A 23,948-nucleotide genomic window follows, 5' to 3' on the forward strand; every position below is an offset into this window, starting at 1 on the left:
ATTTTTTATGTAAATTTAATATTTATTTTTTTTAAAAAAAAATTATATAATATTTACACATTTTACGATTATAAATATTATTTTTTTAAATTAAAAATAGCCTTTTAATTATATCCTAAAAAGCTTTGGTCTCTGTATAAGACATGAAACAGTCTCTTTAAACAGTACATTACTAGTGCACCATTTTCCACTCATGACTCATCCATTTTTTTTTTTATCTGAACTTCACTGCAAGTTAGTTTTATTTCCTCTGATTATTTGTTTTATAAAAATAATTAACTAATATAATCAAAATTATAAATTAAAATTGTTGTCGTTCGGATTTTTTTAAATAAAATGTCAATTCTTTTCAATTTTCTAAACGACCTATCGTCGTGTTGCAAAGCACTGTGTATATTAACACATGATTCATGAAGGTTATATACGGCGTCGTCTAGTTTGGCAATAGAAGGCTAGAAGCATCGACGTTTTGTGCGAGGGTTAGTAATCGACCACCGTCAATATTGCACTTCTCTTTTTCGCTCTTTGTGAATCTCCCTCTGCGCCGCACAGCCTCTCTCTTCCTCCATATCTGCACGAAAGCATCTTCTTCGATCTCCTTTCGATATCTTCGATCCCAAATCCAGTAGTAATACGAAGCCTCTCACGTTCACTGTACCCACCACCTACATAATCGGTATGTAAATATGTTCGCTTTCTTTTTTGTCGTATCAACCATTCGCTTCCTAGGGTTTTTCCCGAAAGAAGTTTAAAGAACAATTTATTATTTAGTCAATTGTCTTCATTCCGTGTGAGCGGGGTGATTTAATGATGGAGTCGTGGTTAGGGTTTTTAGGTCTGCGTTGTAAGCCCTCTAATTTTTTTTTCCTTATCTTCTGAGAGTTTGATTGTTTCTTATGTGTTAAATTCTCTATTTGATAGACTTCCATTTGTGGAGTAGCTCGACTATAAACTTATTGCTTTGATTTAAAGTTATAGTGTGTGTGTGAACTAACTTGGCTTTGCTTTGATTTCTTATCACAGTTAGTGATAATATGCAGTCAGTTTTATCTAGCACGAATCTGTGCTGAAGCTCGTCACTTTTTCAGTTCATATTGAAGGTTCTGTTTGTTTGGAAAAATGCTAGGTTCTTTGCCAATCCTGCCCCTTCCTGCTCCTCCGTCTGATGGAGATCTTGGCCCTCTTCCCGCATCTCAAGTGTCTGATGTGGAAATGGATGAAAGGCCATCAAACGAGGAGCAGAATAAAGCTAATTTGGCTCCTGCAACGGTTGCAACTCATACGAGAACTATTGGAATTATTCATCCTCCTCCGGATATCAGAACTATTGTTGACAAAACTGCCCAGTTTGTTGCTAAGAATGGACCAGAGTTTGAAAAGAGGATTATTGCAAATAATGCTGGAAATGTGAAGTTCAATTTCTTGAATGGATCGGATCCCTACCATGCATATTATCAACATCGTCTGTCTGAATTTCGTGCTCAGAATCAGTCTTCTGCGCAGCAGCCTTCTTTGCAGCCTGCTGATTCTGCTGCGCCTGAGCCAGTCCCATCTGCTCCATCAGCTGATGGGAACGAAGCAGCAGCAGCAGCAGCGAAGATCGATCTGTCTGCCCAGTTTAAACCAATACGGAAAGCTGTTGAGCCCCCAGAAGCTGAGCAGTATACTGTTCGGCTTCCTGAAGGAATTACTGGAGAAGAGCTGGATATAATTAAGCTCACGGCACAATTTGTGGCTCGGAATGGGAAGTCATTCTTGACAGGATTGACAAGCAGGGAAATCAATAATCCTCAATTTCATTTCTTGAAGCCTACTCACAGTATGTTCATGTTTTTCACTTCGCTTGCTGATGCATATTCAAAAGTCTTGATGCCTCCCAAGGGTTTGACAGAAAAGCTAAAGAAGAGTGTCCCTGACATGACGACTGTGCTTGAACGATGCATGAATCGGCTTGAGTGGGAGAGATCACAAGAGCAGGCTAGGCAGAAAGCTGAGGATGAAAAGGAGCAGGAAAGAATAGAGATGGCTATGATTGATTGGCATGATTTTGTTGTGGTGGAAACAATAGACTTTGTGGATGATGAGGATGAGGACTTACCTCCTCCAATGACCCTTGAGGAGGTTATAAGAAGAAGTAAGGTGTCAGTTGCGGAAGAAGATATTGTTGAGCCTGGAAAGGAGGTGGAAATGGAAATGGATGAAGAAGAAGTTCAGCTTGTTGAAGAGGGCATGAGGGCAACTAGTCTTGAAGAGAACGATGATGGAAAGAAGAATGACATGAAGATAACAGAAGAACCTGAACCCCCAATGAGAATTGTGAAGAACTGGAAGAGACCAGAGGAGAGGATCCCTGCAGAAAGAGACCCAACAAAATTTGTTGTTTCTCCAATTACTGGTGAGTTAATACCCATTAACGAGATGTCCGAACACATGAGGATTTCCCTCATTGATCCCAAGTACAAAGAGCAGAAAGAAAGGATGTTTGCTAAGATTCGGGAAACTACACTTGCTCAGGACGATGAAATCTCCAGGAACATTGTGGGACTTGCCCGAACCCGTCCAGATATTTTTGGTACCACAGAGGAAGAAGTCTCTAATGCTGTCAAGGCTGAGATTGAGAAGAAGAAGGACGAGCAACCCAAACAGGTCATATGGGATGGTCACACTGGAAGCATTGGACGCACCGCAAACCAGGCCATGTCGCAGAACATGGTTGGAGAGGATCAAAATGACGCTGCCAATAATGACGCCCGAAACCTTCCTGGTCCTGCAGCTCCTCCTCCTAGACCTGGTATGCCATCTGTTCGTCCACTTCCTCCGCCACCTGGACTAGCCTTGAACCTTCCTCGTGTGCCTCCAAACACAGTCCAGTATTCTGCCCCATCTAGTGTTGGGCTCCCTGTACCCCCACCCAGGCAACCAGTCATGCCTATGGTTCCTTCTGTTAGGCCGCCTCCACCTCCAATGCAAATGGCTTCTGGACAGCAATCTCTTTTGGTTAATCAACCACCCCCAATGCCACCATCAATGTCTATGCATGCTCCTAGTATGCATATACCGCCTCCACCTGGTTCTCAGTTTACGCCTATGCCAGTTCCCCGAAGTTATGTTCCTCTTCCTGTACCCCCACCTACCATGCCTATGATGCCTCCACCACCGTTGCCTCATGGAATGCCTCCACCACCACCACCAGAGGAAGCTCCTCCACCGCTTCCAGATGAACCAGAGCCAAAGAGGCAGAAGCACGATGATTCTTTGCTTATCCCGGAAGACCAGTTTCTTGCTCAGCATCCGGTACGGGGGAGTCTTTGCGTTTGCTTTTGTTGCACTGTTTGTAATTTCAAAAGGTATTTTGATATTCTCTTATATTAATGGGTTTCTGGATTTCCTGATAATTTTTTTTCTTTCAGGGGCCCGTCCGTATCACCATATCTGTTCCGAATGTTGATGAAGGAAATCTCAAAGGGCAGATTCTGGAGATCACAGTGCAGTCCTTATCTGAAACTGTTGGCAGTCTGAAGGAGAAAATTGCAGGGGATATCCAACTTCCTGCCAATAAGCAAAAATTGAGTGGGAAACCTGGCTTTCTCAAGGACAATATGTCTCTGGCGTATTACAATGTCGGAGCAGGAGAAATGCTTGCCCTTTCTCTAAGAGAGCGTGGTGGTAGAAAAAGATAAAAGAGCTTCCTTGACCGGGACATTTAAGGTGGCTGGCATGGTGGACAATTCTTGTTACCCAGAGTATTCCATATTTTACTGTGGGACTTTGTTGTTCTATCTTGATTATGTCTTGGACATGTGACTGGTAATATATCTCTAGGATGAATTTCATACCTATCAAAGAAATATATCTTTAGGATGACTTCCTGAATATATTATTTTGTCTTTAACCTAATGACAAGTATGCTATCCACCACAGATCCAGCTTGTTGGGTGAGTGCCTCTTAAAGGGCAAGGGGGCAGTTGACAAGCTCTTTTTGCTTAGGCTACTTTTGTTTGGGTTTCATGAAAGGTCTGTTTCACCCTGCATATGTTTCTTAAGCAAGTTGGAGAGTTCTTCCATTTTTCCCTTTTGATATAGCATTCCTTGTCCTTGTTTTTCACAGCTCTGATGGCAAGCTATTTACACCTACTGCAGCATTGATTGTTGCGATTGGAGTAAGAGTGGGGAGCCAGATGAATGTTAACTTTTGTCTCACTCGTTAGTAGGACTTGCATTACTGTATATTCTTCTGGATTTTTATTTTTTAAGATCAATACAATAATGGTCTTGCCTATACGTTGGAAGCAAATATATTAACGAAAATGTTTATAGAGTAGAGAGAAGTAGCAATTTCATGCATGGTAATGGATGGTGGATTAACCTGGACCCTCTGGTTATTACTCTAATGGGCCGACCTCTCTCTCTTCTCTCAGTTGGTATCTGTCCACACAAACAACCCATCAGTACCTAACTATCATTCTGCAACGAGCTAAGCAATGCATCTACTTGTATTTTCGAATTCAATTATTGGATTAATTTTAATTTTAAAAAAAAATCAATTTATATACAAGCGAACTCCCTATTACATCCGTTTTAAAATCTTTTTAACGATTTGCTGTACATAAGTTATTGGCATACCACCTACTATGAGAACTATTATGATTTTAAAAAAATAATAAAATAAAATATAGATACATTTTTTTAAAAATTAATGTCAACACGTATTAAAACTAAAGTTTTTTTTTTAAATCTTTTAATTATAATAAACCTTATAAATGATGTAATCCTGTTTGATGACAATCACACGTATTGTCTCTAATAGGACGATAAAACACATTATTCGCGAATTTATATCTTATTTGTTGAGTTTAGAAGATTCGGGAGTTCTTTCTTGTATTAAGCATATCCTCTGTTCTGAAAAATGCTTCTCTCTCTAGAGAAAAATGCTCTTCCATCTCACTAAACTTTCACTCCAAATCTAATTAGAGGGGGTGGGAGCTTAAACTCCCTTCTCCCTCCCTTCCTCTCTTCTCCCTCTTTGTAGTGTTTTGTTTTGTATTTTTATGTTTTTTCAAGCCAAATAAGAGAGAATCACAGATCTTAAATTTTTTGGCGATCATTGACTAGGACGCACCCCTCCACGGTGTTGCCCAACCACCGATCTTCAAGACTACAGAATACGGCCTTAAATGGAGCGGCGACTAGCCCGCACGTGCAGTTTGAAGTTCTCATAGACATTGAGGCCATATTGACGCCACGCATGGTGCTTCTAGGGTCTGTGAGTTCGGGACTTTCAAGATCGACCGTCCGATTTCCTTTTATAGTGGCGTGTGTATTGCGCACTCCACAACATCCTCTTGGAGCAATGTTTGTCTTATTTTCGCAATGGTTTCCCATTGTATTTTATTTTGAGCCTTGTCTTTACTTTTTTTAAAAAATAAAAATTTAAAAATTAGGACATTCGAATTTTAGTTCGAATGGAGTGGTACCCCCTCCACTTAGGCGGTGTTTTGGTGGGGTTGGTGCCCCTTGTTTCGTTTAGTTGAGATATAAGATTTTATCACTCGGTTACTATTAATTCTATCGTTGACAAAATTGTACTATCTCTTAAATTTAAGTATTTAGAGATTTACTGTATGGACTAGACTTGTACTATCTCTTAGACTAAAATCTTTAAAGATTTACTGTATGGACTAGACTTATACTAGATCATATCAATCACAATAATATACTACAAAAGTATTAACGTTTATAACTAACTTTTTTTCAAATCAACTTTATATGTTTCTTTTGGCTTTTAATGAATATAATTTAGTCTGTTATTATTTAAAAAAAAATTAGGAAATAAAAAAAGAAAAAAAAAAGCACACCGCCTGTTCCCTCCGTACAATACCGATTCCCCTCCCCCTCCCCCTCCCTCTCCCTCTCTCTCTCTCTCTCTCGGTCGACAGTTCACTTTGAAGTTCGGCGGACCGCAGTGGAATGCTCAAATCTTTGATTTCATTATTCATACGTAGCAGATAAGAATTGACAATGATGTCCACGAAGTTTCTTATCGCCTCCACTGCACCTCCGCCCTCGCTGCCTCATCCCGAATTCCACCGCCAAGTTGAACCCGGGTTTCTTATCTTTAGCCGTGTCTTCTCGTTTCGTCTGAACTGTCTACACCGCCACCCTCAGCGAGCCGTGGGTACGCCACTGTTATACATGTTTCATCTTTGTGTTTTTATTGCTGATATATGCTTGTGGGGATGGTACAATGGCAGGGCGGGTGCATGAGAGGCGTTTTGCAAGCATTTCTTCTTCAACTAATCAAGGAACAACCTCGGTTGGCACTAATCCACAAGTCTCAGTACTGCCACCACCGTCGTATGTGTAATTTTATTATGCCCTCCGTTTTCTTTGTTTTCTTCGTTTTTTATATTCTGCTTTATGATGTTCGTATCTTTTCCATGTTATGAACTTACAACTGTGTTCTAGGGGGTCGCCTCTCTTTTGGATCGGAGCAGGCGTAGGGCTTTCAGCACTATTTTCATGGGTGAGAACTGGAACCCTTGTCCTTTTCTTCATCGAATTGTCTTACACATTTGTCGATATTGTTTTCCTCTGCGGCACTTTCTTAAAAAATTTGAATGAAATGACAGGTTGCGATGTACTTAAAGGTGGGTTTATTTTTTTCTCTCCTCTAAGGTATGGACATTTTTTTTTTCAAATTCTTATTTTTCTGGTTGGTCTAGTGCACCAGACAATCAAATTATAGTTGTTTCGTTTTTTCCTATTCTCTAGGTAGTCGTTTGATAGTTGGTACAAGTTTTTGTCATTGCAAGAATGCATAAAATGGAACTCTTTGGAGTTTCTTTCTTTAGCAATTCATCTCCTTGCTTTGGTTGATGGCCTTTAATTTTAGAGTCCTACAAATACCTGGATAACCCCAAGGGGTTGGCCCAATTGGTGAAGGTTTTGGTCTTGGAGTATCACTCTCCTCAAGGTTTAAGCTTCAACATATCATGGATGCAAGCAATTCTTTGGGGTCACACCCTCTAATGAAAAGTTAACGATTTAACAAGTTCTGTATAAAGAAATTTTCGAGAATACAATGCACAATATTATTAGAGAATTACGGAGAGAATTATAGGATTAGTTTTGTAGTTGTAAATTAGGTAGAATTAGTTGCCGACTATTGTAAATGAGAAATACTTTTTGCAGTCAGGAGATGCAGTCGGCGTGCAATCGGCTGTAAAAAAAAAATTAATACGGGACCTATATGAAAAAAAAAATTATTTTTATAACTTTTTATAATTCATGTAGGTTCTCTTGAATATAAAAAAAATTTTTTATAATTTTTTTTTATTTATTCTGTATAGCCGACTGCACGCGGCGACTGCACGTAACAAAGCTGATTATAAATACTTGACATACGTGAGTTGTAAATATAATTTCTATATAAATGAAAGAAATCTGGGAGAAAGGTATTCAGACCAAAAATTAACGTGGTATCAGAGCCCCTCTGATTTCCGTTGTTTTGGTCTTAATAACGGTGCAATTTTTTTTTTTTTTTCACTGAGTCAGCAAGTTCCTTCTTGCTCTTTAGTGGGTCTTGGTGCTTTCTGTGGGGTCAAGCCTTGTGGGTTTGAGTTTTTGAGGCTGTCGGCATCATCTGGTGGTTGTAGTGTGATAGTCGATCATTTATGGCGTGGCTGACGAAGGTGGCTGCATCTCTTTGAGACTGTTAGTAAAATTCTGGGATGTTTCTGGCCATGGCTGCATCTCTTTGAGGCTGTCGGCAATTTCTGGGTTGTTTCTGATGGCCGTAGACACACGGCTGGTCTTCATTAGTTGCCGATAGATAGTTTCTGTGGAGGAGTGCGTGGATTCTCGGCAGTGGAGTGGTGGCTGCATCTCTTTGAGGCTGTTGGCAATTTCTGGGTTGTCTCTGGTGGCCATAGACACACGGGTGGTCTTCATTAGTGCCGATAGGTAGCTGTTCCAATTGCTTTACACGTGTTTTATTTTTTGGGTCTGGACTTGGCAGTACGTGATTCTCAGCATAGGCATTTCTAGTTTGCCTCTCTGCTTTGTGCTTTTTATTACTTTACTTTTGGGCTTACCTTGGGCAGTACATGGGCTGCCAATTATTCGGCTCATTTTGATTTAAGCTGAAAAATTATTTCCACCCGCTTATTTTATTTGCATTACGTGCTTGGGCATATTTTAGTAGACTGTTCACTATTGAAAATACTATTGTCCGATTTAATAGAAAGAATTTTTCTACATAGAAATTTAAAATTAAAATATTCTTGAAAGGAAAAGAATTATCAAATCATCTTGATAATTCTGTTCAAATTCCCACTGAAGAAAAAACATTTGCTCAATGGGAGGTTAATGATGCTAAGGTAATTTCTTGGCTACTGGGGACTATTGAATCTCATATTGTGACCAATCTTCGTTGTTTTACTACAGCTCAGACTATGTGAGATTATCTTCACCGTATTTACCACTAGGATCATAGTGCTTGAAAGTTTCAATTAGAATTGGAAATTAGTAATTATAGTCAAGGAAACTTACCTATCGCCCAATTTTATTCTGATTTCATTAATCTTTGAGCGAGTACTCTGTCATTGCTTATGCTAAGGTTCCCACTGAGCCCCTCACAACTTTTCAAACAATTGATGTTGACAACCAACGTAATCAATTTTTAATAAAGTTTCAATCCGAATTTGAGCACGTTCGTGCTGGTTTATTGAACCATGATCCAGTTCTTTCTTTGGATTTTTGTTTGGGAGAATTGTTACGTGAAGAACAGCGGTTATCCACTCAGATAAGTATGACTTCTGATAAAGTCTTTTCTGAGACTGTGAATGTAGCCTATGTAGCACAAGGACGAGGGAGGAATAAGTTGCAATGTTTCAGTTGCAAGGAATTTGGTCATATTGCTCACAACTGTTCTAAGAAAATTTGTAACTACTGCAAGAAAGAATGCCATATCATTAAGGACTGTCGAATACGGCCTCAGAATCGCCAATCCCAAGCTTTTCAGGCTGCTGTTCAGTCCTCTGCTTCTTCTTCTGTGTCGTTTGCTGTAAACTCTGATTCATCTATTCTCACAACAAAAATGGTCCAATAGATGATTGTGTCTGCTTTTACGGCCTTAGGCTTGCAAGGTACGGATTCTAACTCAACTTCTTGGATTGTTGATTCGGGCGCCACTAATCATATGATTGGTAATATGATGGGTCTCCATGGTATTCGTAAGTATAGAGGCTAGCAAAATATTTAGATCACTGATGGCAGTACTCTTCCTATTACTGTTGTTGGTACTTTGGGCTCTTCATTTTGAGATGTTTTTGTCTCTCCTGAATTATCTACCAATCTAATTTCTCTTGGCCAATTGGTCGATAATAATTGTGATGTCCACTTCTCTCGTGGTGGTTGTCTTGTGCAGGATCAGGTGTCGGGGAAGGTGATCACGAAAGGTCCTAAAGTAGGACGTTTAGTTCCCTTATAGTTTTGTATTCCTATTGTTGTTTCTCTTGCCTGTACAACTACTGCCAATACTCATGAAATCTGGCATAAGAAATTAGGTCATCCTAATTCTGTTGTATTGACTCGTCTTATGAGACATGGATTTTTGGACAATAAAGACTCATTTTCTTCTTTTCCTGTATCTTTTGATTGTGCCATTTGTTGTCTTGGTAAAAGTAAAACTTTACTTTTTCCTACGTATGGTAGTCGTGCTTCTCACTGTTTTGAGATTGTGCATACTGACGTTTGGGGTGTGATTTTTGTTATTTCTCATGGTTAGTATCATTATTTTGTGACATTTATCAATGATTATAGTCGATTCACCTGGATATATTTTCTCTGTTCTAAAGCTGATGTATTTTCTATCTTTAAAAAATTTGTTGTGCTTGTCGAGACATTGTTTAGTACGTGTATCAAAACTTTATGTTCCGACTCAGGAGGGGAGTACATGTCTTATTCTTTTCAAACTTTTCTTCAGCAAAAGGGGATCATTTCCCAAAGTTCTTGTCCTTATACTCCTCAACAAAATGGAGTTACTGAGCGTAAGAATCGTCATCTTTTAGATGTTGTCCGTACTCTATTGATTGATTCTTCTGTACCTTCTAAGTTCTGGGTAGAAGCTCTATCTACTGCTGTATATTTGATCAAGCATTTGTCTACTACCACTCTAGATTTTGATTCACCCTATTTTCGTTTATTTAACATATCTCCTGAGTATCAATCCATTCATACTTTTGGGTGTCTTTGTTTTGTTCATCTGCCACCTGTTGAGCGTCACAAACTTGCTACACAATCTGTCACGTGTGCCTTTATGGGATATAGTCCTACTCAGAAAGGATTTGTCTGTTATGATGTTCATGCAAACAAATTCTGCATCTCACGAAATGTGATTTTCTTTGATAATCAAAATTTTTTTCAGTCTCAGGTTATTTCTGATTTTCCTATTACTATTCTTCCTGTTTTTGATGATGTGTCTTTTTCTATTGAGCAATTTAAACCAGGTTTGGTATACCATCGATGTCATTCCCCTGTTTCAATGTCCCTTCTAGATACTATTCTGTCATCTGATTTTGCGGCTCCTATACCTCAGCACTCCACCCGCGATACACATCCACTGGATAGGTATGGTTTTCCTCATACTTCGCTAACTGCCACTCTTGACACTATTTCTGTTCCTTACTCATATACCCATGCAGCCATCCAAGCATGTTGGCAACAGGCCATGTAAGAAGAAATCCAAGCTCTTCAAGAAAATCACACTTGGGATCTTGTGACCTGTCCATCTTGTGTCAAACCTATTGGTTGTAAATGGGTGTACTCAGTCAAGTTTCGGTCTGATGGGTCACTAGACAGATATAAGGCTAGTCTCGTAGTCCTTAGGAATCGATAAGAGTATGGTATTGATTATGAAGAGACCTTTGCACCTGTTGCCAAAATGACTACTGTAAGAACTATTTTGGCACTTGCTGCATCGCAGGGATGGTCTCTTCGGCAGATGGATGTGAAGAATGATTTTATGCATAGGGACTTGAAGGAAGAAATCTATATGTCTCCACCTTCTGGCATGTTTGCTACACCTTCCTCAGAGGTTTGTCGGCTACGTTGATCTTTGTATGGACTGAAACAGGCTCCACGTGCATGGTTTGATAAATTTCGTTCTACCCTGCTTGCTTTTCATTTTACTCAGAGTCTGTTTGATTTCTCTCTCTTTTTGCGCAAGACATCTACAGGAATTGTGTTACTTCTGGTATATGTTGATGACATTGTGATTACTGGATCTGATAATGAGTTAATTGAGCAATTACAACAGCATCTCCATGCCTCTTTTCACATGAAAGATCTTGGTCCTCTACAGTACTTTCTTAGTCTTGAGGTGCAGCTTACTCCGATTGGTACGTTGTTACACCAGCATAAATACACACAAGAAGTGATTTCACTAGCTGGTCTCCAATCGGGTAACTCTGTTCTTACTCCCATGGAAGTGAATCTTAAGTTTCGTCAGGAGGAAGGCGAGCTCTTATCGGATCCATCCTTATATCGACAGCTTGTTGGGAGTTTGAACTACTTGACGATTACTAGTCCTGACATTTCTTTTGATGTGCAGCAAATTAGTCAATTTATGCAGGCTCCAAGACATCTTTATTTAGTTGTTGTCCGCTGTATTATCCACTATCTGAAGGGAACCTCTACACGCGGGTTGTTCTTTCTTAAAGACTCTCCCTTACAGTTAGTAGGGTATAGTGATGCTGATTGGGCTGGCTGTGCGGATACTCGTCGCTCTGTTATTGGCCGGTGCATGTTTTTAGGGAATGCACTTATTTCTTGGAAGAGTAAGAAGCAAGACAGAGTTTCCAAGTCCTCTACTGAGTCAGAATATCGTGCTATGTCTTCAGCATGCTCAGAGATCACTTGGCTTCATGGGTTATTAGGAGAACTTGGTTTTCCTCAACTGCATTTCACTCCTCTTCATGCTGATGATACCAGTGCTATTCAAATTGCTGCTAATCTTGTATTCTATGAACATACGAAACATATTGAAGTCCATTGTCATTCCATCCGTGAATCATTTGACAAATATGTTATTACTCTTCCTCACATCTCCACCGAATGTCAAACTGTAGACATATTTACGAAAACCCTTTCTCGGCACCGACATCAGTTCTTGGTTGACAAATTGATGTTGGTAGATCAACAAGCATCAATTTGAGGGGGGTGTTACGAGAGAATTATGGGATTAGTTTTGTGGTTGTAAATTAGGTAGAATTAGTTGTAAATTAGGTAGAATTAGTTGCCGACTGCTGTAAATATTTGACATATGTGAGCATCCTATGTAAATATAATTTCTATATAAATGAAAGAAATCCGAGAGAAAGGGTATTCAGACCAAAAATTAACACACAGGACTGAGGTATACTCTCCAGGGGTGGGTCTGAAGGGCCTTGTCTTGAAGAGGTTCTCCGACATTATTAAAAAAAAAAAAACTGGATAATAACTGCGATATCTACTCATGCTTTTTCATACATGACACCCCCACCCACCAGAATCTGTATCGGGTAGTTCAGGAAACTCCTAGTACAGAATCAAACCCAGGATGTCCGAGTCTATTGCTCATCTAAGCCCATCATTAGACCACTAGGCTGCACCCTAATGGGTTTTGGTTGAATTTGAATGCATGAATTGTACAAAATTTCAAGAGAACGTTGGGACTATTAAAGGGGGTGGGCTTTTTTGACATGATCCTGTGGAAGTTAGGGAAGCATCTGGTTGGATTCTTCAAGTGCTGGAAAATGTGTAGTGGTTTGGGATTAAGAGGATGTATTTGGGGGATTTTCTAGCATAACTTTGTGTGCCAAATTATGGTTGTATTTGCTTACCTTTTAGTGGTAGGGTGTAGGGTGTGCTGCCATTCTTTCAAAACGAGAAAGATTACCAAGTCCCTGAATTAATAGAAATGTCCTGTTTGGATTGATATATTCTTTCGGATATGAAACTTTTAAACAAGTAAATTTCTTAAAGATGTTCACCGTTGGGATCTCGTGTTACTAAACATCAACGTATATGCCCTTGCCCAACAGAATTCTTTGCTGAGTGTTGGACTCCATGTTGCTTGTAAGCAAGCTCTTCCAAGAATCTTTCACTTAGGACTGTTCATGCGGGCCGGATTTGATCCGGCCCGAACCAGAACCCGGATAACCGGAGTTCAGGTTATGGGTTTCGGCCCGAATTTGATCCGCGCCGAAACCCACATTAGACAAACCGGATTTATCCGGTCTGGACCCGGATATGATATCCGGGTTCTGTATTAGTAACCCGGTATAACCGGGTTTGTATAAAACAAAAAAACACTTCCCTTGGTCTCCCCCGATCCTAAACGGTTGAACCCTCTCTCTCTCTCTCTCTCTCTCTCTCTCTCTCTCTCTCTCTCTCTCTCTCTCTCTCTCTCTCTCTCTCTCTCTCTCTCTCTCACGCAAAACCTAACCAAGAAACCCTAGCCGCCGCTCTGTGGAGAGGAGAGCAGATATGGGAAGAAGATGAAAGTGCTTCTTCCTGTTTCTTTCGAGGCTTGAAGTTCTTCGTCCCTAACAGACCCCTCTCTCTCTCTCTCTCGTCTCTCTCTCTCTCTCTCTCTCTCTCTCTCTCTCTCTCTCTCTCTCTCCTCTCCTCTCTCTCTCTCTCTCTCACTCTCTCTCTCTCTCTCTCTCTCTGTTTTAAGGTTTCAGGATCGCTGTCATCCTCGTGACCCCCAAGGTTTGTTCTCTGCGATTTGGGTCCGTTTTATTCCTATTTGGGTCTGTGTAGCTTTGGTTCTCTGTTACGGCTTGTGTAGCTTTTAGTACGAACAAAAATCGATAGGAACATATATTCATCTCAGTAGATTTGCATGATATGTCTGGCGGTTTAACAGTTGCTGGGTCTGTTTATAGTGTGTAAGCAATACAAATATATTCAGTGTAACAATCATCAGATGATTTGGGTCTGTTTTGATGAGAAATCACTCCAAACCCCGAGCTATTAGATCTTTGAGGGTTTTTTCCTTTTATTACTTTGTTGATTTGGGTCTGTTTTGATGAGAGTGTTTGAATGTAAGAATCATTGAGGAATATTTTTTAGCGTTAGATTTGTGCTAGCATATGTTATTAAACAGATCTGGTAAGCCTCTCCATTTCTCTCTTCATTTGGGCATTTTTGTATTTTTTTTCAAAAATACAATTTTTGACTCGTGGAGATCTGGTATACAATTTTGATGTTCTTGGAAAATTTGTTTTTGCATTATTTCGTGGAGATCACATAGTTTAAGAACATAATAATATGAGTTTTTTTAGGATGGGAAAGGGTAGTTGAAATAGCACAGAGGGAGGTTATTTCAATGCTATTTGACTAGAGTTGTTTTCAGGTTGCAGCAAAAACTAGATTTAAACTATCAGCCAAATGATAATTTGACTTGGGTCTTCACTAAATGATGCTTATTTGCTGTAATATTGAGGGTAATGCCCTTGAACCTACGAAACATGCTGAATATCATATGATTCTTTGTTGAACTGGATTGTTTTGTTAGTATAGAAGTAATGGGAGTATTTTGTTGAAAGTATGATATCAGAGTGGTCTATGGGGGGTTTTGAAAATCATATTTGATAAATCTTAACGTTTTTAGAGTAAGTTCAATATTAAGAATATTATTTTATTTGACTAGAAGAAAAAGAAATTCAAGAAAATATAGGTTGTAGTAACTTTGTATAAATCTTCAAGCTACCGCAGCTTGAGAAAAGTGTTGACACCTCCTCTGCTTAAAAGGCAAACTCATGTTAGCATAACAAGTTTAACAAACAGAGTAAACGAAGTGAAATAATATTGATAATGGTCATCATTATTAGTACTTCTTTTAGAATGAAATCACTTTGTCCAGCAGATAAGTTGGTTGGTTTTCTACAGTGTAACAATTTCAAAAGGTTGGAAGATCTTTGTTGTTGCTAATTTTGCTGACAGTAATAAGTTGTGCATAATGAACCCTGCATGTTATTCTCTAGACATCCTTAATATCGCTCAACTGTTGAAATAATATCATTTGTTTCTTGTTGTAGACAGTGATTTGTAATATCAGCTTATTCTTTCTCAGTTGTGTCCAGTAGCTAATCTCTCCCTACTCTTCTGAAATACTGATGAAGAGTGAGCTGCCCTGTTTCTGTTTACTCCTCAAATCTGCATGATTTAATCCAAGAACTTCTTGACCCCATCTGACTTGGCACCCCCTTTTTTTTCTTTTTTTCTTGCAGCCCTCAAACAATCGAGGTACAGATTGTTTACCACTAGTATCTTAATACATTATTATTTGGATTCTTTATTTACTCGATTAAGTGGATTGTGGGTAAATACGATATGCAGGAATTGAGGAATCAATTAAGGGTATTGCAAGCTCAACTTACAGGAGTACAAAAGAGACTGAGGTGCACCTTATGGGCTTTTGTTTTTTGAAGTACTGCTTTTTTTTTCGGTTCTTGTGGATCTTATTGTTAGTGTTAGATGGATACTGAATAAAAGCTCAAGTGTATTTACTGCTGCTTATTAGAAACTCTCTGTTTATTGTTTTGATGAGAATGTTTGAGTAGTTACAAACTGGGAAGACTAAAATGCCATTTTCATCCTATTTTATTTTTTGCAGGATCACTTTGAGGCCAATCTCTTTGAAGTTGTTATTTGTTGTGGAAATTAAATCACTGATTTTGTAATTTATATATTGTAATTTAGTATTTTGTAATTTAATGTATAAATAACAAATAATATAATATGTAGTGGATTGTATTGTAATGCATGCATACTTGCATAGATGAATATTGGATTTTTTTTTTTTTGGTTTGACATGCATTTTTATTGGGAGGCAAATTAAGTAGAATTTTTATATAGGAGTGATATTTTTCAACCTCTAAAGTGCAAAATCAAATTTATTTATTTTTTATAAAAAAAATCAAAGTTATATGTGAAAATATTGGATACATTTAGCCTTTTATATTAAAAAAAAAAAACCGAGGTTAATCCGGAACCCGGAATCCGGATTTTGAAAAATCCGGATTTATCCAGGTTCAGGCCCGTTTATGACCCGGACTAATCCGAGCTGGGTTCTGGCCCAGATTTAAAATCCGGATTCTGGTTTGGGTTACCCGGATGAACAGCCTACTTTCACCGCATTGATATGGCCCCTCTCTTAGGGATTGCATTGAAGTGGCCTCTAAAACAGATTTCTTAAAAGCTGAACTGCCAAGAAGGTTATACAAGTTTGTATTTAAGGTTTGAGGTAGCCTGCAAAATTATGGGAAATGTCTCTGGGAAGATGTGGGTTATCTTCTAGACTTGATGACCAGTTGGACTTGGTTTTTTGGGGCTGCGGAAAAGTCCGAAAGGCAAGATCACTGTTGCTGTTCCAAGGATATCTTCTTTCTACTTGGTAATCTGCAATACATAGAGAGAAAGGAATGCAAGAAAACCAAAAATGGTATGTGGATATGTAAGAACCAAAGGCTTGGAAGGGGGCGTAAGAACCACAGGCTTGGAAGGGAGCTTGCATTTAGAAGTGTTGGTCCAAGTATGGTTTGCAGAGAGCCAAGATCTCGAGAATATGTTTCCACGTATCGGGGCTTAAGGGTCAAATATAGGTGAAGATTAGTGTTTTGTTGTTCTTTCTAGCTTTTCAGATCTATTGCCGGGTTTTGTAATTGTTTTCTTTTGAGTTGACATTCCAACAAAGAAAGGTTGTACATGGTCCATATCCACATATCTCACCACATCTGGTGAAATCTAGTATGCGTGTTATGTATATTTGAATACATTTTGCCACATTCCAGTACTTCTCTGTAGAATTCCAATGTGCTTTCAAGCTAATTGCATATTAAATATATCTAGCTTCATCTATATATATATATATATATTCGTGATTTGATTGATGTTATTACCTTAACATATCAATATATGGTTCAATTCATTCTCTATTTTTGGGAAACCATGACAATAGCTTAAATTTGTAGAAAGTGGTGTGCAAATGGGTCAACTAGAACGGATCTCCATCACAATGCTCTTTCACCATGCCAAACTCCTTCATTTTCCATGCCAAAACTCTTTGCTGAATAAAATTTTTATCCTAGCAGTGTAACTTTTTGCAGCTAAGAACTATACAGAATCAACATGGCAGAACCATAATTCAATCTAAAATGAAAACAAAAGTAGTGCCAGTGCAGAGTGTTCGACATCCATTGAGGAACAATCACATATGTGTGCACATATGCAGACTACCTTGAAACCTTGCAGCAAGAAAGAGAAATTGCAAGCCTGCAAGACCAAAGGATTCATGCAATTCACCAAATATGCACGTGTTTATGGAGGCTCAGATACCCTATTAATGTTCTTAGGATTGCAAACTCTCACAGATTTAACACCAATATACTTGGATTGTGTACTTCTGCAGGCTGAATTCCTAGACACATACAAAGTAGCAGGTAGATTTTAACCTAGTGCATTTTGTGGTTGTTTGGATGGTGTTGGAATTTTTTTTTTTTTTTTTTTGGGGGGGGGGGGGGGGGGGGGGGGGGGGGGGGGGTGGAGGTGATTTAGCTAACCCTATCACCTTTGCATTTAGCTAACCCTATCACCTTTGCATTTAGCTAACCCTATCACCTTTGCAGTGGAGGTTATATGTATTTATTATATGTTGCAGACTAGATTGATGTTAGGTATCTTGTTTTCTTTTGTCTTTATCAGCAGTTGTGGGATTTGTGTATAATCTCTTCTTCAACTAAATATAACCTGCACTCTTTCCACATATTTTCTAATTTGCATGAAACTTATGTTTAATCTTTCAGAAATATGCAATGCAACAAGCTTTCAAGACGTTAATGGGACAGATGAATTCTCAAAATAACCAATTCAACAATGCAGCTTTTCCTTCGGGGTCACCTTTTCCATTTCCAATGCCTTCGACACCAGTGCCTTCCACCTCAACAACTCCAGCTGCTTCTAGATCTGCAGTTACAGTAGATGTGCCAGCAACAAATGTAGAGGCTACACCAGCAACTATTGCCATAGATGAAACAGAAGTAAAAAGGGAATCAAAGAAGCCTGGTAAGTAAACTTTCTTTTAAAGTTTTGGAAATTAAATTATTAGCAATAAATTTTAAATTCATAAAAGAATCTATTTCTGCTTCTTGATTATCACAACTTACTGCATGCAGCTATTATAGGTCAAATGCAACTTGTACATGCCCTTTGCAGATGTTGATTTTGTTTGACATATAGATCATGCTTTTTTATATTCTTCCTATTAGAATTATAATGAAACTTGTCCTAACAGCTTTTGCAGATGTTTCTCCGGAAGAAGCTGAGCAAAAGAGTCCTTATGAAAGCTTTAAGGATGTCACCGGAACAAGTTCATCCAAGGACACTCAGACTGCAGGGACGGTATGTAGTTTCTGTCAAGCTTTGGGACAAGGCAGTTGTGGTTTGAGTTGATGTGCTAAGATTTAACTATTGAAGCATGTCTGAAGGTTTCCCAAAATGGAGCTGCATCTAAGCCTGTTGATGGTTCCCAATGGTCCAAATCTACCAGTACCTCTGCTGGTTTTGAGGGCACGCCATCTCCCGGTAAGTAGTCAATTGTATTTCTCATCATTACAGATTGAAGTATATTGTGTCAGGAGAAGCTGAGCCTTCATTAAGGAATTAATGAAGTTTTTTAATAGTTCAATAAACAACTTGCTGACAAGATTTTTGTTGTGTAGTGCTATTATATTTTGAAACATTGATATCAGTTGATAAACTTGAGGGTGATTGAAAAACTCAATATGTTTGAACCTGTAAAGTTAAGCATCAATATATCTTGAAAATCAATCTTTGAATTCATTGTACAAATAATAGACATTTTTGGCCTCTCTGTAAAGAGTTTGGATGAATTTACAGTGGTTTTTCTATTTTGATTTCAATTCCAATGACGTGGCATGAAATTTCTGAATGTCAATTTCCCTATTGCATTAGCAAAAGAGGAGAATTTTTTTAGTAATGCTATATTATAAAAGATTGCACAGTGATGGAACCCAAATACACAGGATGTATGCAAAAGAAAACACACAAACTAGCAAAAGAAGAGATTTTGGCAAATCATTTATTACCATAGATGATTTAAAAGGATATTCTATTTTAAATTTCATTTGTGAAGTTGTTTAGAGCCCACTTGTCATATATCTCACTTTTGCAATTACCAGCAGCAGCATGTTGTAAACACCACCACCTCTGCTGCCACCACATCAGTCATCAGCTCCCATCACTGCTACTAGTAATACCCTTATTGCCCTCCCATCATATTGCCACCACCATTACCATGTCGTTACTTGAGCTATCCTGCAATTGCTTACTACCCCAACAACAGGATGCACTCCAGCACAAATTATTAAGCACCATTTAATCACCACTACCTTCATTGGCACTGTCACTAAGGTATCACCGTCATCACCTTCAAATCAGATAGTGAGAGTTGCAAACAGAAGGATCCTATCTATGCCCAGAAAAAGGGATTATATTTATAGGATTTGTTTCTTTAAGGCAAACAAGAACTTTTATTCATAATAATAGGCATAGCCAAGTACACAACGCATACGTGAATAATACCTTACTAGGATTTACAAATGAAATAAGAAACTCATGGACATTAAGCCCATTAAAATCTATTCCCCCCACCCAAAGGAACAAGGCTTAAATAAAAAAAGCTTTCAGTTCATTCATTGTCTTCTCACGATCTTCAAAGCTTCTATTATTTCTCTTCCTCACAATACACGAGCACATACATATAGGGACCATCTTCCAATTTGCACAAACATATATATAGGATTTGTAAATCCTGACATTGTGGAAACCTTTTGGTAATTTCAAGGTCTTCATTCAAACCCTATTTTAGGATGAAAAACTAATTTGATAGTGACAACACTACTAATCGTATCACGAAAATAGAATTATTGGAACATATCCGCATTTATTGCCTTCCATGGTGATTTGATGCATACCAAATGAATATATTATGTGCAACGGCACATGTTTGTCTACTTTTTTTTCTTTATCCAATTAAATGCTATGAATATATGTCCCATGTTGTCCTATGATCACAAATCTTTGCTGTATTACTCTCAATTTTGGTGTTTCTTAAGATTTACACATTCTAAGTATTTCTTGTTTATATTTGTATAGGAAAATCTATTTTGTCAGTGGAAGCTTTGGAGAAAATGATGGAAGATCCAGCAGTGCAGAAGCTTGTTTATCCGTAATATGGATTCATTGTCTATCTAACAATTATATGCTTGCTAATTATTATAATAATTTATGTTGCCTTGTTACTGTGTTTATTTAAATGGCATAGAAAAAGCATGCCGCCACTATGGTTATAAGGTGCAAATGCGTGGCCTTTGGAACTTTCTACTTATTTGGGACCATAGGATTTATCAGTGTACTGTGGTCATATGCTTTACATTCTACAATTATGCCAAGGTGGCTGGTCTAATATTGCAATGCTTTTAGGATGATATAGATAGGTTTCTTCCAATTTTTAGAATAAGCCTCATTCAATCTGTTAGTTTTCACTTCATATGACTCTTTCTGTTTGTACATAATTAGATCATTGGTCTTGTTTCATTGTTGTCACGGTGGCTATGACTGAAGTTGCTTGAAAAGTTATATTGTAAACACAATTAACTTCGGTAGAAATTGGTAACATCGTATCCTCTGCTATGCCTCTATCATCTTGTTTTAGCATATACCAATATTATTGGTTTTGGAACTGAAGTAATTTTGTTTTATTCATATTATTTGCAGTCAATTTACCTGAGGAGTTGAGGAATCCTGACACCTTCAATTGTAAGTCTATACTTATTTGCCATTTTAAATAATTAAATACAATAGTCTCACTTTCTCTTTTATTTTCCCTTTTGAGAATGGTAGGCCATGGTTCTATTCGGGAAAAAGCCAGTATCTCCATCGTTTAGCATTTAGAAGTCGGTGTTGTATACAATTGACTAGAGCCTGACTTTGTTATGATTTTTTTCTGGAAGATCTGATGCTTGTATCTTTGTTTATTAAGTGTTACCACATCACTATCATCGTTGTGGCATGGGATATTGTCCCCTCTCTGTACATTTCCACTGTCTTTTTGTTGCATGCAAATAATTTCTTTTATGTCAATGGTGGGATTTATTTTTAGTATGCTTTAGATAGTGTCAGGCTAGAATTAATTTTGTTGCACCCAATCAAGAGCTTGCGGTTCTAGTTTTTTTATGCAAATGTTATTCTTTAGTCATAATTAAGTGACACTGAACTATTATGCATATTGTTTAATAGGGATGCTACAAAATCCACAATATCGTCAACAACTTGAGGAGATGATGTAAGACCTGTTTCCCCTTATATGCATTTGATATTGTTCTGAAACTGCTGTGCTCAGTAATGGATAGATTTTGGGAACAGCTGCTTTCAACATGCTTTAGTATCTGTGTTAATAACTTAATATTTTGATAAAATATGCCAAGCAATCAATATTTTGCTTTGGTATAATGTGTATTGCTGATTTATTATTAATTTGTCCCCTTTTGTCTCACTAGGCTGTAGTTCTCTGGGTAGTTTTTGTTAAATTCTGATAGCCCACAATATTGTCTAAGTTGTGATGGTTCTTAATTCTTCTCCTATACTTGGTATTGTTACCAGAAATAACATGATGAGTGAAAATGGTGAGTGGGACGAGGTTCTGCTTGGCCACTAAGAATTTTCAGATGAAAATTTTGAGTTTTAAGATAAAATATTAAAATATTATATTTTAATATTATTATTGTTTTGGGATTTGAAAAAGTTAAGAAAAAGTTAAATTATTTATTATATTTTGTATTGGGATTTGGGAAAGTTGTAATGATGAGATGAGAATTTTGAGTTTGAGATGAAAATTTCAAGTGGCCAAACACAACCTCATAGATTCTTTCAAAAATTTTGATCTCAACAGTCCTGAGCTTAAGCAGCAGTTTGGTAAGTTTGGATCAAATTTTCCCTACTTTACTTTCAATGTTCCATATATTTTCTATAAGCTTTGGATGTCCCATTCATTTTGAATTAGAGTTATTTGAGTTGGATGATGGCTATGATTGGATTTTAATCTTCTGGATTAAAAAAAAAAAAAAAAAATTCTTAATGTACATGAACGTATTGATGGATTGTTCATTACCAGCCACATAGATAGCCTTTTGATGTTTGCTTATGCTTCTGTTTCTGTTTGCCGATATGCTATTGGAAGTATTTCTATCTAAATAGTCTGGTTTGTTCTCATCTGTTGCCCCTATATGTTAAACTGAATTTGATCCAGGTTGATTGTTCCGTTACCGAACAGGATATTCCTGGATACATCAACTTCATAAAATTTCAACTGTTCTACGTAACACCATGATGAAATATATAGATATATTATTGAACATGGTGAAATTCGCCTTATTTCAAGATGTATGTGATATTACTGATAAAATTACATCATTCTGTTAGATATTCAAAGCTAATATAGTACTGGAGGATAGCCATTGTCTTGCGTAATTATAATTTGTTTTCTTGGTTGACAATCAGTATTCTATTTTAGCTTCCTCTGTTTAATTCCGATTTTTTTTTTAAATATTGGGCAGATCAAATTGGGCATTCACCTGAAGAAGCTTTTGTAAAAATCATGGCCGATCCTGAACTTAGACTAGCCTTCCAAAACCCAAGAATTCAAGCAGCGATCATGGAAGTATGTCCTACTCTGAAGCACTTATTTAAATGTAATTTAAATGTGTCATACGAAATCTCTGAACATTCTATTTCTTTTCCAGTGTTCACAGAACCCACTTAGCATTTCAAAATATCAAAATGACAAGGAGGTATGGCCAAACTGTTTTAACATTAGAAGGGATTTTATATTTATAAATATTTCTTTCATATCCTATAATATTGGTCAAGGATTTGTTTACACTTGCATCTAATGTTTGCATCACAATTTTTCTGTTCCATTCCAGGTCATGGATCTTTTCAATAAAATATCAGAACTCTTCCCTGTAGTGTCTGGTCCACCTTGACCCTGTTCGTTCATCCTTATTTTCTATCTGCCGGTCTAAATGGGTTCAACATTTCTTTTCCATGCTCAAGGTGTGGTTAGAAGTTAGAACAGAATCTAAAGCCTGCATGACCGGACATACTCTCTCTTCCTCGTGGCCTGGCCACATACTGAGATGCTTCTCGCCGCATCCCTGTTCTGAATCGGTACGGCCAGTCCTCGTAAACTGAGTTCACCCTTGAGAGTTCTCTCCCCCCATCTCATGGTTAAATACATATGTACATGGTTGACAAGTTTTGGTGATGGCTTCTATGTTGTTTTCTTAGTTGTGATCGGTAGTTAAACTAGTTACTCTCCCACTTTGTTGTATTTAAGATGATCAATTCTGCTCATATATACTTCACTACGGATCTGACTATGCCTCTGTTTTCCAGCCTCTCGCGCACGAATGCAGTCGACGAAGTTTCATGGGAATTGTCATACGTGTGAAGTAGGAAAAATTTAGTTGCAAGTATAATTGTGTACTAATATGTGTATTAATTTAATGTGATTGGTTAAAAAAATAGATTTTATTAAAAACAGTATTAATTTAAATTTTAAACATGAATAAATCAGTATTGATACGCAGATTAGTACGTGACTTTGTTTGTACGTAGTAAAACTCATCTGAAGTATATTTGTTTAAATGTTTTAAAACTAATTTACCATATAAGATAAACGGAAAAACAGAAAAAATAAATCTTATAATAAAGAATTTTACTAATTATCATATGTACAAAAAATACACCGTATTTATTTATTTATTTTATTTATTTATTTGTTTGTTTTTGGTTTATTTTTCTTAAATTTATTGAATTAT

At 37.6% G+C, this 23,948-nt stretch overlaps 2 protein-coding genes and 1 long non-coding RNA gene across 7 annotated transcripts; all 3 read left to right on the top strand.

The window, feature by feature from the left end:
- The first annotated feature begins 451 nt into the window (after window positions 1–451).
- Window positions 452–4,321, top strand: LOC122310376 (probable splicing factor 3A subunit 1). Of its 4 annotated transcripts, XR_006242606.1 has the most exons (5): window positions 452–676; window positions 1,024–3,294; window positions 3,411–3,807; window positions 3,922–4,014; window positions 4,109–4,321. XR_006242606.1 is itself a non-coding variant. In XM_043124270.1 (3 exons), the coding sequence occupies exons 2-3, from the start codon at window positions 1,120–1,122 to the stop codon at window positions 3,678–3,680; spliced, it is 2,445 nt and encodes an 814-aa protein (XP_042980204.1). In that variant the 5' UTR covers window positions 452–676; window positions 1,024–1,119; the 3' UTR covers window positions 3,681–4,321. The 4 variants fall into 4 exon arrangements, 1 of the variants encoding a protein (XP_042980204.1); XR_006242605.1 differs by having other exon boundaries at window positions 3,411–4,014; XR_006242607.1 differs by having other exon boundaries at window positions 1,127–3,294; window positions 3,411–4,014.
- Window positions 4,322–5,878: 1,557 nt separating this feature from the next.
- Window positions 5,879–23,507, top strand: LOC122309474 (protein TIC 40, chloroplastic-like). The gene is made up of 13 exons (XM_043122973.1): window positions 5,879–6,175; window positions 6,252–6,354; window positions 6,466–6,523; window positions 6,630–6,647; window positions 17,853–18,111; window positions 18,341–18,447; window positions 18,534–18,630; window positions 20,224–20,296; window positions 21,730–21,752; window positions 21,991–22,041; window positions 22,683–22,786; window positions 22,869–22,916; window positions 23,052–23,507. The coding sequence occupies exons 1-13, from the start codon at window positions 6,019–6,021 to the stop codon at window positions 23,109–23,111; spliced, it is 1,158 nt and encodes a 385-aa protein (XP_042978907.1). The 5' UTR covers window positions 5,879–6,018; the 3' UTR covers window positions 23,112–23,507.
- LOC122310863 lies at window positions 7,370–15,814 on the top strand. Of its 2 annotated transcripts, XR_006242696.1 has the most exons (5): window positions 7,370–7,962; window positions 8,850–9,146; window positions 9,428–15,294; window positions 15,388–15,449; window positions 15,665–15,814. It is a non-coding gene; the product is annotated as an uncharacterized LOC122310863 (long non-coding RNA). The 2 variants fall into 2 exon arrangements; XR_006242695.1 differs by lacking the exon at window positions 7,370–7,962 and having other exon boundaries at window positions 7,969–9,146.
- Window positions 23,508–23,948: the final 441 nt, after the last annotated feature.

Source organism: Carya illinoinensis, chromosome 5 (assembly GCF_018687715.1).
Source record: "Carya illinoinensis cultivar Pawnee chromosome 5, C.illinoinensisPawnee_v1, whole genome shotgun sequence".
Classification (NCBI taxonomy): Eukaryota; Viridiplantae; Streptophyta; class Magnoliopsida; order Fagales; family Juglandaceae; genus Carya; species Carya illinoinensis.